Source organism: Tyto alba, unplaced genomic scaffold (genome assembly GCF_018691265.1).
Source record: "Tyto alba isolate M040663 unplaced genomic scaffold, T.alba_DEE_v4.0 Super-Scaffold_7, whole genome shotgun sequence".
Lineage (NCBI taxonomy): Eukaryota > Metazoa > Chordata > Aves > Strigiformes > Tytonidae > Tyto > Tyto alba.
This window is the reverse complement of record NW_024881328.1, coordinates 20,056,039-20,072,642: the sequence shown is the minus strand read 5'-3', so window position 1 is coordinate 20,072,642 and position 16,604 is coordinate 20,056,039. Positions and strand designations below refer to the sequence as shown.

The window sequence follows — 16,604 nt, the reverse complement described above, 5'->3', positions numbered from 1 at the left end:
GTCACACATCTATACTTTCTACGAAGTTCCATAGAAGCAACAAATCTAAAATGAGATGCTTGGATAATACTAATAAGATGTATGTTGCTCAGTTGCTGAGGGCCATCAGTTTAGCAAGTTGAAAGATAATCAATGTCTAGAGTTATTAAACTTCAAAATCAACAAGACTATTATAAAAGAAATATGCTTTGACTTCTATTTGACAGGGTTCTGCTAAAGGATATTTTCAAGACTTGATACATGATGACTTAGCATCAACTCTTTTTATTCTTGATTATTAGCCAGGATTTCATTGCAATTCAGCCCATACAAACCAAGCAAAATTATAAACAGAGTTCATTTCCCAGATAGATACCTAAATAAATTATGAAAGTTGTCTTAAGAAACAGCACCTGGAACATGCAGTTTGACAGAGTGGGCTGTGGCTGTGAACACTACATCATTTCATATTATGAATTCCATTTTGCACTATGCCTGAAGCAGGTTATGTCTCAAACAAGTTACTGTAATGCATTTGAAACAGATGTCCAAGGAAGGCTGATGGACTGCTATAGGAAATTGAAAGCCAAGATGGCAAATAACAGATGTTAAACTCAGAGCCTCATTCACTAATATTTTCTACAAAAATGTTTAGAGGTGGGGTGAGTGTGCCAGCACCTTCCAGAAGAGCACATGAGCCAGTGCAGTCTTTCTCCGAGTAGCAACCATCTTTTCATCTTCCAGGAAACATTAGGAAACGTATTTCAGGAACAATTTTATCCATTTGCAAAAGCATTGATTTTGAAATTATTTTGCCTTAGAAATTCCTCTACTGTGTCTATACTTCTTCCTTTCCAATGTTGTTCCCAAGGAGTAAATCAGAGGCCAAGAGTATGAGTGTGTACTGTATAGTAACATTTGCCAAGAGATGATAAAGGCTCTACAGCCTAACAGGAGCTTTGAGGAAGCATGCATAAGTGGTAGAAAAGAAAAGCAGAAGTCAGAGCATCTCATGGGGGAGATCCTGCGTCACTAGCTGTAGGGTCTGCAGTGACAGGATTTTGGAATCATCCATTTGGATGAAGTGGATTGAGCCTAGATGTGCACTCTGAACTAGATGCCACCCAGAAGCAGTTGGTAAGAGAAGCACAATTTTATTTAGCTATTTAGCCAACAATTGTGTTCAACTTGAAAAACAAAACTGGAAAAATAAAATCATGCAAAGCAAGCTGGAATACTATATGACGACTTTCAAAAATCCAGCCCTCTAGGAAGAATACCTTTCCAATCCTCCTCCATTTAGTGTTTAGCACATGAAAACTTTATTCTGGGGTCTCATTAATATTATTCTGGGGTCTCATTAATATTATTCAGCATTGACATTTTTCTTTTTTGTAGAATTTATGCTTCTTCCTAACAAAAAGCAATGTTTTGCTATTAAACTGTTTAGATTTAGATACTCAGCTTAGAAGATCCAACTCACTCCATGGAACTGCTTACCATATTCCTAACAAAAAAAAAAAAAAAAAAAAAAAAAAAAAAAAAAAAAAACAGAAAAAAAAAAACCTACCTAAAGATGTTTTGGATTGCACTTAGATTATTTTGCCTGAAGCAAATCGGGCAAATGTCTTCCATCCTGTCCATTACAAATAGGACAGTTACAGCACACACACGCACACATCCACACAGACAGGAAGTCACATGAAGTATTAAGTAAACAGTCAGTCCTCAGCCATGTCCTAGGGCAAGAGTCCAGCAACTTGTGGGAGGGCACCATGCCAGCCTAACAGATGGACATACATATGGGTAGTCAGGACATCATGCGAAGCCATCAAATATAGATAGTAAGGGCACAATTCCAACCTAAGAACATGAGCTTTCTGTGAAGGTTAAGGGGATGTTAAGCTGGATTTACTTTCAAAAATAAAAAATAAATTCCACTGCCATGTCCAGTAACAGTTATGCTCTTAGTTAATCAGGTGGAGTTGTTGGTAGTCAAAATGAGCTTTTTTTCTAACAGAATTATTATGAGGTAAAGTTGAACATTTCATTCTGACAGATAAACAGGTATTATTTGTGGGGAGATGTAGTTAATGATAATGATTTTGCACTGGCAGTACTTTGACCCTGTATCACCATCTGGCCTGTGCCTTTTCCCTAAAGGAGACAGGAAACAGCTATTTGAGCAGCAAATGCAGCCCAGATAACCAAATGCATCTTCCAGCAACCATTATTGGGAGGAGAAGAGTTGGGAATCACTTCCCTTTGATGATGAGGAGAGAATGAGAAGACCAGAGGTACAACACCTCCACACATATTGCTGTGGAGAATACTGAGTTAGCATTGCTGATACATCTGAATGAAAAACAAGTCATGCACATCCCAAAGCTGTCTGCTGATATGTCTATCAGCAGGACAGAGAAAGAGGTTAGGAGTCATGCCTTGTGAATTTAATTCACTGCTATACCACCATAACCCAAGAATGGGCCAAAACCTGCTGCTGAAATGTGATCCCACCTCTTACTAAAGTCAGAATATCAAAATCTGAATAGATCATGAAAGGCACTTGACTAAGGAGGGCACATGAAATTTTATTCCCAACTACAGGGGAGAGTCAGCATCTTGGTTTATGGAGCACTGTGTATTCACAATGAAGTTGGGCCAGGAAGCACTGGATTCCTCTTTCTATTGGAATGAGACATTTGGAACAAACATTAGAACTTTATGAAGATGAATAGTACATAGGCTTTGTTGATTAAAAGGAGTTGTCTGTTTCTCCCAGTCTTGACCAAAAAACAAAAAGAAAGGGAGAGCCACTGCTTCTTTTGATGGTTCATTCCAAAGGATACAGCTTGAACTATCAGCTTTCAGCTTCCAGACATTGAGGTTTATTCTGCTAGACTCAACAGCTCCTTAGCATTCAGCACTCTTTCCATGAAGTTACTGATTGCAATGCAAGTCACTTCTCAGACTACTTTTCACTAAACAACAGAGATAGACAGCTTTAAGATTCGCACCAGAGGAATTTTCTGAAAAACATTATTCCTCTGCTCTTTTTTATGCCCTCTCCAATTTTAAAATGTCCTTTAAGAATTCAGATGCCAGAAAATTCAAGCAGTAATCCAGTTTTAGTCTCCCCAGTGTGACATACATAGGGAAAGGTTGACTTCTTATTCTATCTCTTTATGCAGGCTATGCTCACCATTCTTGCATATTATCCTATTATTTCTTTTGTGAGACAGTACATTACAGGATATAGCTACCATTTTTTAGTTTCAGCCTACGTGCCCTGTTTCTATAACTGTATGATTAAATTTACCATTTCAGAATGCATTTGTTTGCATTTAATGTCCCACTTACAGAATAATCCAAATTCTTCTAGTTTGACTCATTACCATGTCATTAGCCACTACACAACTAGGTTTTGAAGCATCCATATTTCATAGAAGAAATGTTCTCATTTATTTTCTCCGGATATTTTCAAAGCAAATTAATGCTATTGTAGTCATTTCTGGGGACTTTCACTAGAAACTGGCACGGAATTGTGGTCCCCCATTAATGACTTTTTGGTAGCTCTCAGTCAACTTGTAAACCATGCAATAAGCTTTTTTTATAAGTGCTATTACTTTATTAGAATGTTGTATAGCAATCAGTAGAATACCTTGCAAAAGCATAGGTTTGTAATGTCTACTTGGTTGCTTTTTTATACAAAGAATGCAATAATCAAATCAGATTTCTTGTCCATTAATAATGTCTGCATTACCACACTGAGTGGCATTAATTAGATTCCTGTCAGGTATTCTTTATTAAATTAATCTAACATCACAAGTTTCATTATTTTGCTTAGAACTGATGTCAGGCTCACTGCCATACAGTCATTTCAACCACTCTATCCCTCTTATGAATGCTGACACAATATTAGCATTGTTCTGACCTTTTGGAACTTTGCCCAGCAAGATTTGTTAAGAGGTTACATCAGAGCTGTAGACTGCTGAGTTGTAGACCTAGACATTTGATTACAATTTTTCAAGTTTGCTGAAGTTTCGGATCTAGCAAAAACTTACAACACTTCAGAAATATTTCTTCAGGGATCCATCTGGTTGTTGCATAATTATTAGCACATACTTATTAACAATTTTACCACAACAGTTGCTATTAATATTTTTATAGACTTTCATTATTACTGGAATTATTTTTTGCTTAATGTAGTTACATGCCTACTTAGTCTTGCTCTGATGTCGTCATATTTTTCTATAAACTTTCTATATTTCATATGTCTCAGTTTCCGCAGATGTGTATTTACTTTCTCCTTTCTCCATGCACTATGTGCCTGTTAATTCCTATTTGTAACCTTTACTTTTGTATTCAGTGCATATGGAATTTGAATCATTGCTGTTACCTAACATTTTCATTAATAATTCCAATTTTTCATTCATATATTTATCTGATTTCTCCTCCTAATTATTTCCACTTACACTTTTCTCAACCATAGAAAATTAACCATTTAGACGAATTACCATTTTACTGCTTGGGATTGTTCTTTGTCTACAGCTATTGCAATCAGGTCATGAAAACCACCCTTAGGGCAGTCATGAACTTCTGGCCCAGGAAGTTATTCATATTTATCAACTCTGATAAAATCTTAGATTAAAAATACATCACATTGGGCATGGAGATTTTCCATTAGAAAACTATTGTTTTTAAATTAAAAAAAAAAATCAATATTTTTCTAGTGTTTTACAAACCTCCAGTATATAGACCTCCCAACACATTTTTTACTATGCATTCAAAATCCCATGATTTTGTGTTATTGAGAACTCCAGAATACCATGTCTCTTTTAGATACTTTGTTTGTCCTGAGCAGTTACATCCCCTTGTTTTATGATCCCAGTAGCTCTACTACTCCCATCAGCTTTCAGGATTGGCTTTCTCACTGGTGAGGATTTCCAGATCATCGTCTTTGTTACCAAGATGTCAGGGCAGCGATTTCATATAACAAGAATCCCTCATTTTGTGTCTGTCTGTTCTCTCCCTTCAGGTACATTTTGCTGGATTACAGTTAAGAACTATAATGTATACACTATGACTTTACATCTGATGCTGTATATGATGACTCTTAATTTTTTTTCTACAAGTTTGGGTTTTGTGTATTTCTAACTACTTATGATCAATTCTCTTATAAAGCATCATAAAGGGTATGCTTCCATGAGTATGATTTTCCAAGGGTATGATTTCCATGAGAAAGGCATCTATATTTAGAAAATGGTACTCCTTACACTTAGCCAGTGGAGCTGGATGCACATTACACTTGTGAAAGTTTGCAGCAATGACAGCATTTCTCTTTTGCCTCGGAGGACCTGCTGTTCATCTGTTTTTCTATATCACCCTTCATGCTGTATGGCCATTTAATGCCACCTTCTTTTTGATATCTATTAAGAACTGGATCACAAAAAGACCCTCGATCTGCCTGAAATGGCACAGTGTAAGTGAGAACGGAATCTAGATCACTCTTTTACTTCATAGTATATTATGAACCAATACCTTGGACAAATGAAATAAATTACTGAAATGGTGTTCTGGCTTTTTTTTTTTTTTTTACTTTTTTTTTTTTTCTTCCATTCTGCTTCGTAAGGTTTTTCAATTAATTCTTAAAATAGTTTATGTAGTTTAATTTGGGGAAATAAATGAGGTTACTTTCACAAAAATGTCTTAATCTGCACTTTTTCTGCAAGATGGACAATATTCAACAAACCTGAGATCCCTTTTCTCATTAACATAATAAGACATTTCTCAGCTGAATGGCCAGAGGTGCATAGCTTCTAATGAGGTTTTAGAAAAGAATAGCTAGGGGGAAAAAGAGAGAGAGAAAGAAAATAAAGAAAAAAGGCATCTTCAATTTCTGCATATACAATTAAATACATGCTGAGTCTTAGCCAACTAGCAAAATAATAAGAAACTAGAACCATTATTTGTCAGCTAGGTGTTTTTTTGTAAAGGTTTATGTTTAACATATATTTAACTTTAAAATCATCACATAATGTTTGTAAGCAGATACTAAAGCTCTGTAATTCTTTACTTTTCTGTTAAAAAAATGTGAGAGAAAATGTGTCCTACCATTGTTTTTACCTTGAGCTATACATGTGGTATTTGTTGAATGCTACATTTTAACTAAGCTTACTGAAAATGTGAATGAAAAAAGTCAAAGCATTTTCACAATGAAATCCAGTTGTTTTCAAAATTATTTTAATTACATATAATTCCACTGAATTAATGTAACCCCTACTGCTATGAGCTTTCCTACTTAAAAATTCTGTCTTGACACAGACTGAAAAATGAATGAAAATTACTTAAACTAATATGTAAATGCCTGTTGATAAACTGAAAACATAGTATAACAAACTCATCTTCATAGTGCTTCATTATTATTGCTTGGGCTAAGATATTACATTTTTTTCACCCACCTCTTCAGCTTCAGAAAAGAATCTGGTATTTCATCACTGACCCTTCTCCGGTGGTACCTATCTACATCCAATGGCATTGGACATCAATAATATTTTATTGTCTACTGTCACATACTGGGATGTTCCGTACTTTACAGCATTACATTCTGGGTTCTCTTTTGCTAATAGAGATAAAACTCTAGTCAAGTATATTCACATTCTAATACCTAACAAAAAGCTCTTATTTTAATATGTCCTCAGCTCAAGTGTATCATGCAGCTGAGCAAACAATGGATTTTCTATTCACCATTAGTCCTGAAAATTTTTTTTAATCTATCTTCAGTGAAATAAACATTCCAGAATAATAATTTTGGCTCACAAGACTATCTTGAGCAATTTAGAAAAAAAAAAAATCACTTTACAATATTGTTCTTTAAAAACAATAAATATTTCATTTTGAAAATGTCTAATTGAAACATTTCAGTTTCTCTCTTTCTAAAATAACACTGTTGCTTGCAATGTTTCCCTGTTTAAAAGTTGTTATTAAATTCATCAGATGTAGTATATCTTGCATTCACTATAACTATATTACATGTGTTCATAAAATCAAGCATTTATACTAAGAAAACAAAACCATTGGGCTTGCCCCATTCACTAGTCTGTAACATGTATAACACAAAAGCATGAAAAACCCTCCTCAGGTATTCAACCATCAACTTACAAAGAGTTTACAGACTTAACAATTAGTTTGCTTTGAGAGAAAATGCAATCTTTGTGCAATCTGCCTTGACCTTCCATGTCTGACTGCCTAGCATGTGGTAATACACTCTGAGTGGTGCACTCAGAGGCTTTACACAGGTGCAGAGAACCAGGCACAGGATACATAACTGCATATGCAAAGACAGAAATACTCTTATTAACAAGTCAGAGACATTGCTTTTCAGATGCAGCATTATTTGATATATTCTTCTGGAAGAAAAAGACTGCATAATAGAGCTTTTAGACTGTTTAGGGCCTAAATGATTCCCAGTAACACTCATGTTTGAATGTACCAGCTTTGTAAACTGCCAGTAATGAGAATCTATCCAGAAAACAATTTCAGATCCAGCTTTCACCCCACTATACATGTATCAGAGTGTATCTACGAGAAATACCAGTTTGAGAGAGTTCAAGACTGACTGTAGGACCTGAGCATCTTGACTTCAGTCTGTGCTCTAGAGAAATGCCCCCTCACAAACCTAAAATGTAGTTTTCAGGTGAACTGAGACAGAAAGAAAAAAGCCTATCTTGCAGTTTCTGCACCAGGTGTGATTTCCTAAAATTCTACATGCAACCTGGAACCTAAATAAGTCTTTAACCTTCCATGTGCAAGCAGTTTTCAACATTTTTCACTCTGTGCTCTTTTCTTGGTATCTATTTTATAGACATAGAGCATCACTGCTTGTTTATTTTTCATTTCATTATTCTTTCCTTGCCAAATATTTAATTGCTCTGTATCTCCTGTACATGTCTATATATGCTTAAACAACAAAGCACTAGGAAACTGTCCTCCCATATAAAAGTTGTTCAGCATTACAATTAATCACCATAGCTCTATTAGTGTAGGTGTAGATAGTATAATTAGGAAGCTACCGATAATTGTGTCAATGAAGTATCATAAGTAATGCTGGGGCGAACAGTTAACAGTATTTATCTAGCTACTGAATTATATTATAAATGGGATTAAAGGGAGAGAAAATGAGATATTTATATAGGCCAGTCCAATAATGAACTTGTCCACAGTCTCCAGAGGGTAATTTTTTTCTTAGTTTGCTATTTTAAAAATTCTTACCTCACCTTTAAACACTGTAGGCTAATACCTTACAAAACCTACATCAGTCCTATAAATCATATCTTAGTATCAGCAACAATTTCCATGACAGAATGAATATCTATCTGATATGGAGGGTGGAGTGAAATGTCAAAGGGAACAGGTCTCATTTAATCACTGTAAAAAATCTAATTTTTTACAATGATAAATATCAAATATACTCTTCTTGTCTCTACCCATCCCCCTTAAAAATAGCTATTCAATTGAAAAGGGATATAATACATTTCAACCTGTTGTCTATTTTTAGTTGTTCTCTGCAATGAATCTTTTAAAAGAGACAGTCATACAGATACATCTGCAGCATGTTTAATGGGAAGCTTGTGAATTCCCCATTCTTGCCACATAAGGTAACTCGCTTTCAGTCAGATGGAATTGGAAAATGGTGACAAAGAGACACAGCTCAGAAGATGGAGGTAAAAGATAAAGAGACTTGTACAACACATTACCCTAAGTTCTGTGTGGAAACATATTAGACGTGTTAACAGTGTGGGGCTGTTACCTACTAATTCAATTGTGAAAATGAGATCAAGAGTTTCTTTGTGTTGCCCTTAGTTTCTTCATTCATTTTTGATGCAGCTTTGGATAAAACACTTTTCTTTTTATGTGTCAGTCCTACCATTTTTAGAAGAAAGTGAAATAATACCTGTGTACTTTGAAGGGCAGCAACAGGCAACGTTTGCAATGCAGCCTGTGATTCCTGAAATAGATGCTCTTTATGGCTACAAATATTGTAATCTTTAGTCTTAGTATCAAGTTTCCTCCTGTTCCTCATGTGTTCAATTACATAACAAATGGGGGGCAGGGAGAAAAGGAACATCCAAGAGTCATTCTTTCCTATAGAGCCAAAGTTTTGACAAAATTTAAAGAGTCTTTACAGATCAGATCTCTCCAAAGATCTGAATAAATTGCATCAAGTGCAAAGATGCAAAGAGCTGCAGGTAAAAACAAACAGAAATATTTGTCTGGTATTTCTTTCATGGGGTTGTTATTGAATTGAGCAAGTAGCTAGCTGGTATCTGTCTCCAGCTATCTGATTCTACATCACTAAGAACTGGACAATTTTCTCTGAGCAGATTCAGTCACTCTTCCACTCATTTTTATTTTATAAACAGGCAGACTAAATTGTGAAAATCTGTTAGGAAATAGTTTTCATTGACACAGAAATGGGCTTGAATAGCCATTTGGAGCCCTTTAACATAACTTCATATGAAATTCTGCCGAATCTTCACATGACTGTTTTCACCATAACACTACAGGAATAGAGTTCTTTGTATGATTTGAAAAAGAAAGCAAAGCTTTCCAGTTAGTCCACTGAAAACAAGATTCCTTGTGACATGCTGCATTATTCCTGGTTTGTGCTTAAATAGAAACCCAAAGGAATAGATTTTCAGCCTTTGATTCATCATGGTGAGTCCCCACATCACGATACACATCATCCCTCAGTATTTGACAAACTGGCTATCACTTGAATATTCAGTTAACGTCCCCAGTGCAATTGTCCCTAAATGTCAACAAAAGCTCAACTAAGTACCCTGTTTGCTTAGAGTGGACCTCAAATCAGAGGTAAATAGGCTTCTGTCTTTTAAGTATAAAAGAAAAGGCCTTTCTTCAGTGGTAAATCACAGAAATCACATAAAGCAGAGCAAATATTCACCGGGTGCTGTTTATCTTCCAATTTCCTTTTCTTTGTTTAAAACCCTTCAAGGATGCAAGATGCTTTGCTTTACTGCTCTTATTAGCAAATTATAACCAGTCATTTTCAGGTGTCATTCTTCCGCACCATTCACAGCTTTATGAGAGCACTTGCTTCCTAAAACAAGGTTTTAACCTGTTTGTTACTAGAATCTTGACAACATATAGAAAAAAGTTTTTACTTCCTTCCATTTTTTTTTTTTAAACTTTGGCTGAAAGTAGATATGGAGCAACAGGGAATAAGGTCACAATTCCTGATCACACATGAAGCTGCTTCAAGCAAGAGAAGTCTGCTTATCCTTAGGGCATTTCAACAATGCAAAAGTCTTATCAGTAGTGTGCAAGAGCCTTATTCCACAAGACTTTGTAACTCCCTTCCCACATTGCCTTCCATCTAACTCATCTACCATGCCAGTCCCTGTGACCCTACCACACGGGTCCATATAGGGAACATGCCCATGTCCTTTATCTGTCAGCATTTGGCAACAAAATAGATTATAAACAGCAGTCTGGGCCAGAGAACAAGACTTGGGTTATCAGCATTTTGTATGTTTCTAAGGGGCTTGTTACTACTTGTATTTGCCATGCTGGGCATGGTGGACAAAGCCCACAGCCTCAGCCCTCCTGAATGTCCACACAAAGCAGGACAGTCTTTTCTTTCCCAAGACCAGAGCATACTTTAATTTCATTAAATTCCCTTTACATTCTGTCTGGACAAGTATTGCCCTGGACCTGAATAGACAGAGTAAGCAACTTTCCAAGACCTTCCAGATTGGGGCAGAAGTAGAGAGAGATGCTTCTTTTGTCAGTTAGGGAGAAAGAGAGTATTGAATTGGGGGAGTCAAGGAGTTAGTAGAAAGCCATGGGAACTATTGCAGACTTTTCTGTGCTCCTTTTCAGTAAAATGCTGATAGAATTAAGACCAAGCTTAGTACACCATTTAATATGGAATGTATTTAGTTGCACTTCTACTGTAATTGGTAGTTTAAGATTTTAAATTAAAATGTAAAGTATAAACTTTATGTTTGTAACTAATATGTTCTAAGGTTGTCCCTCAGAGAGAAAGCATTTTTCACATTTATTTTCATGACAAAATGTGAATCATGTTGGGAAAAGTGGAGGGTAGTTATTCCCAAAATAAACATCTTGATTATTTAATAAAAGTGCAAAGAATATCCAGCTTCCTTCTCTTGTCCCTATATTATCATAAAATTATCACATTGCAGAAGTGTCTCATTCAAATTTGTCTTCAAACAGGACTACCTAGCTCTGGAAATGTACAGTATCTCTGCCTCTAATTTTTAACTGCCTTTGGTCTTGTTCTAATAGTCAAGCTATTATTGGCTCTTCCTTCGTTCTGTTTTGATTTATTCCTTCCCACCTTCAATCTTAAATGAGCAGAAGTGGCTATGGATTGTACAGATACCTACACTGGACTACTTGTGGGTTGCAGCAGTAAAAAAGTATAAACCTAGAAAACTCTTGTATGAGGTCAGCCTGTAGAGAACTTTATATATGCACACAGAGGACTTACTCAACATCTTTCTTTCTATAGCCTTCATCAGCTGTCCACAGCAGCTCTAGTAACAAAAAATATCTGAGAAGTCATAAATGCTTTGGCACAGGGAGACAAGATTGTTTCCAAAATATGTTGGAACCACTCTCAGCCCCAGTGAAGGCAGTCCTCAAATTTGTACAGAGGTGGAGGAGTCGAAATTTTTTAATGATCAAATGCAGATAGCAACGGTCAGACTCATTCAGGGTAACAGGGCTACAGACCCATCCTGCAGAACCACAATGGATTTTCAAAGGTCCCTGAAGTGTGAAACATGAGGCCTCTGCAGAATTAGGACAATTATCTAAATTCCACAGTGTGTCATTTTTCAGAGATCCTTTAAGCTTGGCATATGTAATGGCCTGTGAAAATTTTGTTCACAGGAAGGGTGAATCAAAATAGTTGCTTGGAATGTGTCATTTTTCAGTTTGCTTGTCAGAGGTTTTCATATGAGAATGGAGGTTCTTGTAATTTGGAATGCCTTCACTGTTGTATTAATTGTATTGCCCTCTCCCAATTGCTCATAAAAGGAGCTATTACAATTCAAATAAATGACTGCAGTTGTACCTAGAAGATGCAGCCTGATAAAAATCTGTTCTAAAATCTTCTATAGAAAATCACTGGAAAGGTAAATAGACTTTATGAACCAGATTAATTGGTTTGATGTGCCTGCTTTGTATGGCTCTCATGAAGCAAGTCAACTTTAAATATTATGCAGCCAAGTATTTATATAGGCTTTACTTCATCAGAATTGCTCAAATGGGGCAATATCTTATTATATAATCCTAATATATCTTAAATCTTTATTTCTCAAATATTTATTGTCACTTATATATACATTTTGGTAGATATTTCTTTCACATCAGTCTGTCTGGTCCTGTGAAATCATACTGTTGAATACATAACTACAGAATCAAACATCATATCCAGCATGTAGGGGAGTAGAATCTTTACTTCACATATGGATATTTTGCCACTAATTTAACTAGATGAAAGAGTGGGCTTTGAAATGTCATAGACAAAAGAAAACAAGCCCTTATAAGCACAGTATTCAAGCTGACAAGAAAATATCCAGCTTTTCCTCTTTATCACCCCCAACAATAACAAGAGAGCACAGCAGGTATATTTCATGATTACTCCTCAATAGTAAACTAGAAAATCCAGATATATTGCTGGATATTGAATTTATTAATTAGAAAGGTATAATCTTCATAATTATTCTGATTATATCATCCACTTGCTCTGTGCCGTTAGATGAGAAATTCAAATTCCAGAAACTTCATTACAGTTTTTATTGCTCATCAGAAGCATTTCTTACTCTTGCAATATTCAGTATAGAGACAAAACAGGGAAAACATGCTGAGTGCAATGAAGAGTAGTGGAATGCCAGAGTGCAAATACTAAATAAAATTGTTTATAAACAGTCTACTTCTTAGTATTTCTTTATTGCCATCAACTCCAACTCAAAGTTTATCTTTTGAATTTGTTAGTATTCTTTCTTTGTACCCAGCTCTTATTTTTCAGACACACTAGGGTTTTCCTTGTTATTTTGTAATTCATAATTCCTTATTGCAATTTCAATAGAGATAGATACTGTTAAGTGTACAGCAAATAGCAGTTTCTATACTAAAGACAAACACTAACAGTGACTGTGGCAGGCTTTATGCTTTGGTTAAATTGTGGAATTCCAGTTCCAGTCATTTGCACCAAGTAAGTATTCTTTCCCTCTTAAAAAGTCCAGGTGTCTTGAAAAAAATTAACGCTAATGAACTATACTGAACTCAGTCTGCTGGTGCAATTGGTCCTCAAAGGAACTACACTGAATCAGGAGCTACACTTATATCAGACACGAATCTTTCCCATTTTTTGTTCCCAAAATATTTCTATATACATCTTAAATTTTTTAACCCCTTGCTCTTTTTGCCACATTCTTAAACTGTGGACTGTTAAACAGCTTCTGCATCTCCCCAGAGATGTGAATCCCTAGCTCCAGTACAAATGAGGTTTGTAAATGCTTGCGGGCGGAATGTTCTACATGAACAGGAGATAGTGTCATTACTTAGCACTGTGGGAAGCATTTCAAAAGCTGAAACACCCTTGCTTTCAAAAGCAGGAAAGTCTTTAAAGAAGTCTGAGTCTCTTCATCATCCTTGTTTGCAAAAGCTGATAAACATTTGATCCACTGGAGTTCAGTGTTCTTCAAAGCCATGCAGACCTCAGCCCAGCCCCATTTCCAGTCCTTTTGTTAAAGGTGTCTGATTGGGGGATATATGCTCAACCTATAAATCTGCATGTCAAAACACAGTCTTACATCATGACATACTATTTCCTTCCAAGAGAATCAACAAATATAATTTTGACAGTTTAAACTCAATATGTATTTCTATTAGTTAGCTAAACACACAAAGATTATTTCTAAATTCTCTTCAGACCCTCTGTTTAACCAGTCTATGTTGCAATGCTTGGCCTGCAGCACTTCTATTTTTACCTCTAATGGAACAGTCTTAAATTGCTTATTTTCTGTTTACTAAAGTCATTGAGCTTGTAACCATGGCAACTGTGGCGAGTGCCACAGTTTAACTGTTTTATTAAATAGATTGAAGGTACAGCTGCAAAACTTGAAAAGCAAGCATGTCAATTTTATACATAGCTCAAACTGCCATACATACCACATTATAGCAAGCACTACATTAAATATGAGGAGCCAGAATCTGATCTTGGTTATAATTATATAATTCTTTACTCTTTCTCTCCTCAATGGCAAAAAAAAAAAATTAAAAAAAAAAAAAAATATTCTTGTGTGTAACCCAGATCAGAACCTGGTTTTGTCAAATTGCACAGCCTGTCAAATTTCAATGATTACTGCATTTGAATGCATAAATTGCAGATAATGTGCATTAAACCAGTCCCTTGTTATCATGGAAAGACACTATCTCACAGTTGTGTTTGCATGAAACTTCTAGCACGTTATTGTACTGCTTACAGTAATTGTTATTTTTGGAACCACTATGTTCTGTAAGGTTAACAGACGGAATTAAATACAAACTAATGACCATGTCAAATGAAACTTCTTAAAAGTTATACTGGAAGAACTGGCACAAAGAATTCTTTAAATCTGTGATTAGGCATTTGAACAAGAACACCCCTAGTACCAGAGGTGTTGAGAAATTACACCTTCTGTTCATTTCAGTATAAGCTGGATATGCTCCACATATATGATAACTAGAATAGTTTTAAATTCATACTTCAAATTCTACATAAAAGTCAAATACTTACTGAAAATTCTTATCACATTTTAGAAGTTTTTTGTGATAGAATATAAAACCCCATAGGATCAGATAACAGATAGCATTTTTAACACAAACCTAAACATTATACAGCCCCAAAAAGATTGAGAGCTAAAATAAGAATAGTGATATATTTACACCCATAAATATTTAATGCATGATTCATCCTGTTGTAATCGAACCAAAAGCCTGAAGAATGTTTGACATTTAGAAGAATGGGGTTCTCCTTTCTTCACTAGTGTTGTGGTCAGAACACTGTTGGCATTGCTACTTTTGGTGCTAAAAGTCTCCATATCGCAAGTCTGTCTATGTAGGTACTTATAGTGAATAAAAAACAAAAAGTAAAATTGACATTTTAAAGATGAGAACTTTTGGAAGAGGTAATAATCTAATAAATTACCTAAAGCTATATTTCTTTTAGATTAAAATGTTCCTTTTTAAATTATAGTATGTTTGTTATTCAAACATTAAATTCAAATAAATATTCTTCACTATTTGTTGGTGTAACTGGAATTACTAAAGTGAAAAAATAATGACATTTCCTTTGATTTATGTATTTTTTTTTCTCCATCTGCAGGATCTACCTTCATTTGCAACACCCACATAATTCCAGTGAAAAATCAAGAGGGAGTAGCAATGATGTTTATTATTAACTTCGAGTATGTAACAGATGAAGAGAATGTAGCATCTCCTGAGAAGTGCAAGCCAATATTGCCATCCAAACTTGTGAATCGTAAGTTAGTCATTAAAAGTTCTCTGCTTACCTCTACTCTACTATTCTGGGAGAATAATTAACCTGGGTAATAATGATACCAAAGAAATTATGCTATTCCCATTGCCTGATTCATTTAAGATAGAATTCAAAACAATTAGAAGCTAAATTAGCAAACTCTTATAATGATGGCAAGATAATCTCAAATCTTTGGTAGTACTAACAACATGGATCTTGTGAGTACTGCTAGGAAATACAAATTCACTAAAAGTAAAACATTTTGCAGAATTCCATTACCCTTGACAAAAACTGAGTATGAACAGAAAACTGGAAAAAAAAAAAAAAAAAAAAAAAAAAGACTTTAGCTGATTCAAAATTTAATATCTCTGTTTTCCTTCCCAAATAAAAAATAGTTAGTGGAAGGTTTGGTTAAATTAGACTAGAAAATATAAAACATGTGGAAAAAGAGTTAAAACATAATTAAACATCCTGATTTTATCAAATTGAACTATTTAGTTTCACTTGAAGGATGTGGGATTTTTTGGATATACAGAAAAATGCTTTTGTATCCATTCCACTCGGGAACGTAAGTATTGTCAAAATCAGAAAGCTCTACACAAAACAGAAGTCCACTTCTTATACAGCTAGACTATGTAGCTTTCTGTCCACTATCTGCAGAATGTGTGCTCTTTTGCTGACCTTCACTCTGTGCAGCAACAGCACATGATCCTTCTGCTTTGCATCTGCACTCACATAATCTGCTCTTACTACAAGATTTCCCAGAACATATCGCCATTTGTACAAGCTCTTAGTAAAGCACAGCATGCTCTAACTGTGAGCAATAACACTCACCCCTGGCTGGCTCAGCAACAGTCGGAAAATACCTTTTCACAGTGTAATAATCTTTAATGTTAGTATGATAAAGGGACCTGGAACCTAAGTTCTCTGATTGTTAAATCAACACTTCAGCTTTCTCTAGATAGGAGACAGAGACTGGTGTGACCTTCACTGTGAAAAGCAAAGGAGAACTTTCCCAATGTAAGCACTATGCACTACCTGAAGTGATGAT

General features: G+C 35.3%; 1 protein-coding gene across 4 annotated transcripts in view; it reads left to right on the top strand.

The window, feature by feature from the left end:
- KCNH7 (potassium voltage-gated channel subfamily H member 7) overlaps window positions 1–16,604 on the top strand; it is a 237,449-nt gene that overhangs the window by 125,883 nt on the left and 94,962 nt on the right. For all 4 annotated transcript variants that reach the window (XM_033007898.2, XM_033007897.2, XM_033007899.2 and 1 more), the window contains exon 3: window positions 15,401–15,556. In XM_033007898.2, the coding sequence (XP_032863789.2) occupies window positions 15,401–15,556 (156 nt within the window). The remainder of the gene's footprint in view (window positions 1–15,400; window positions 15,557–16,604) is intronic.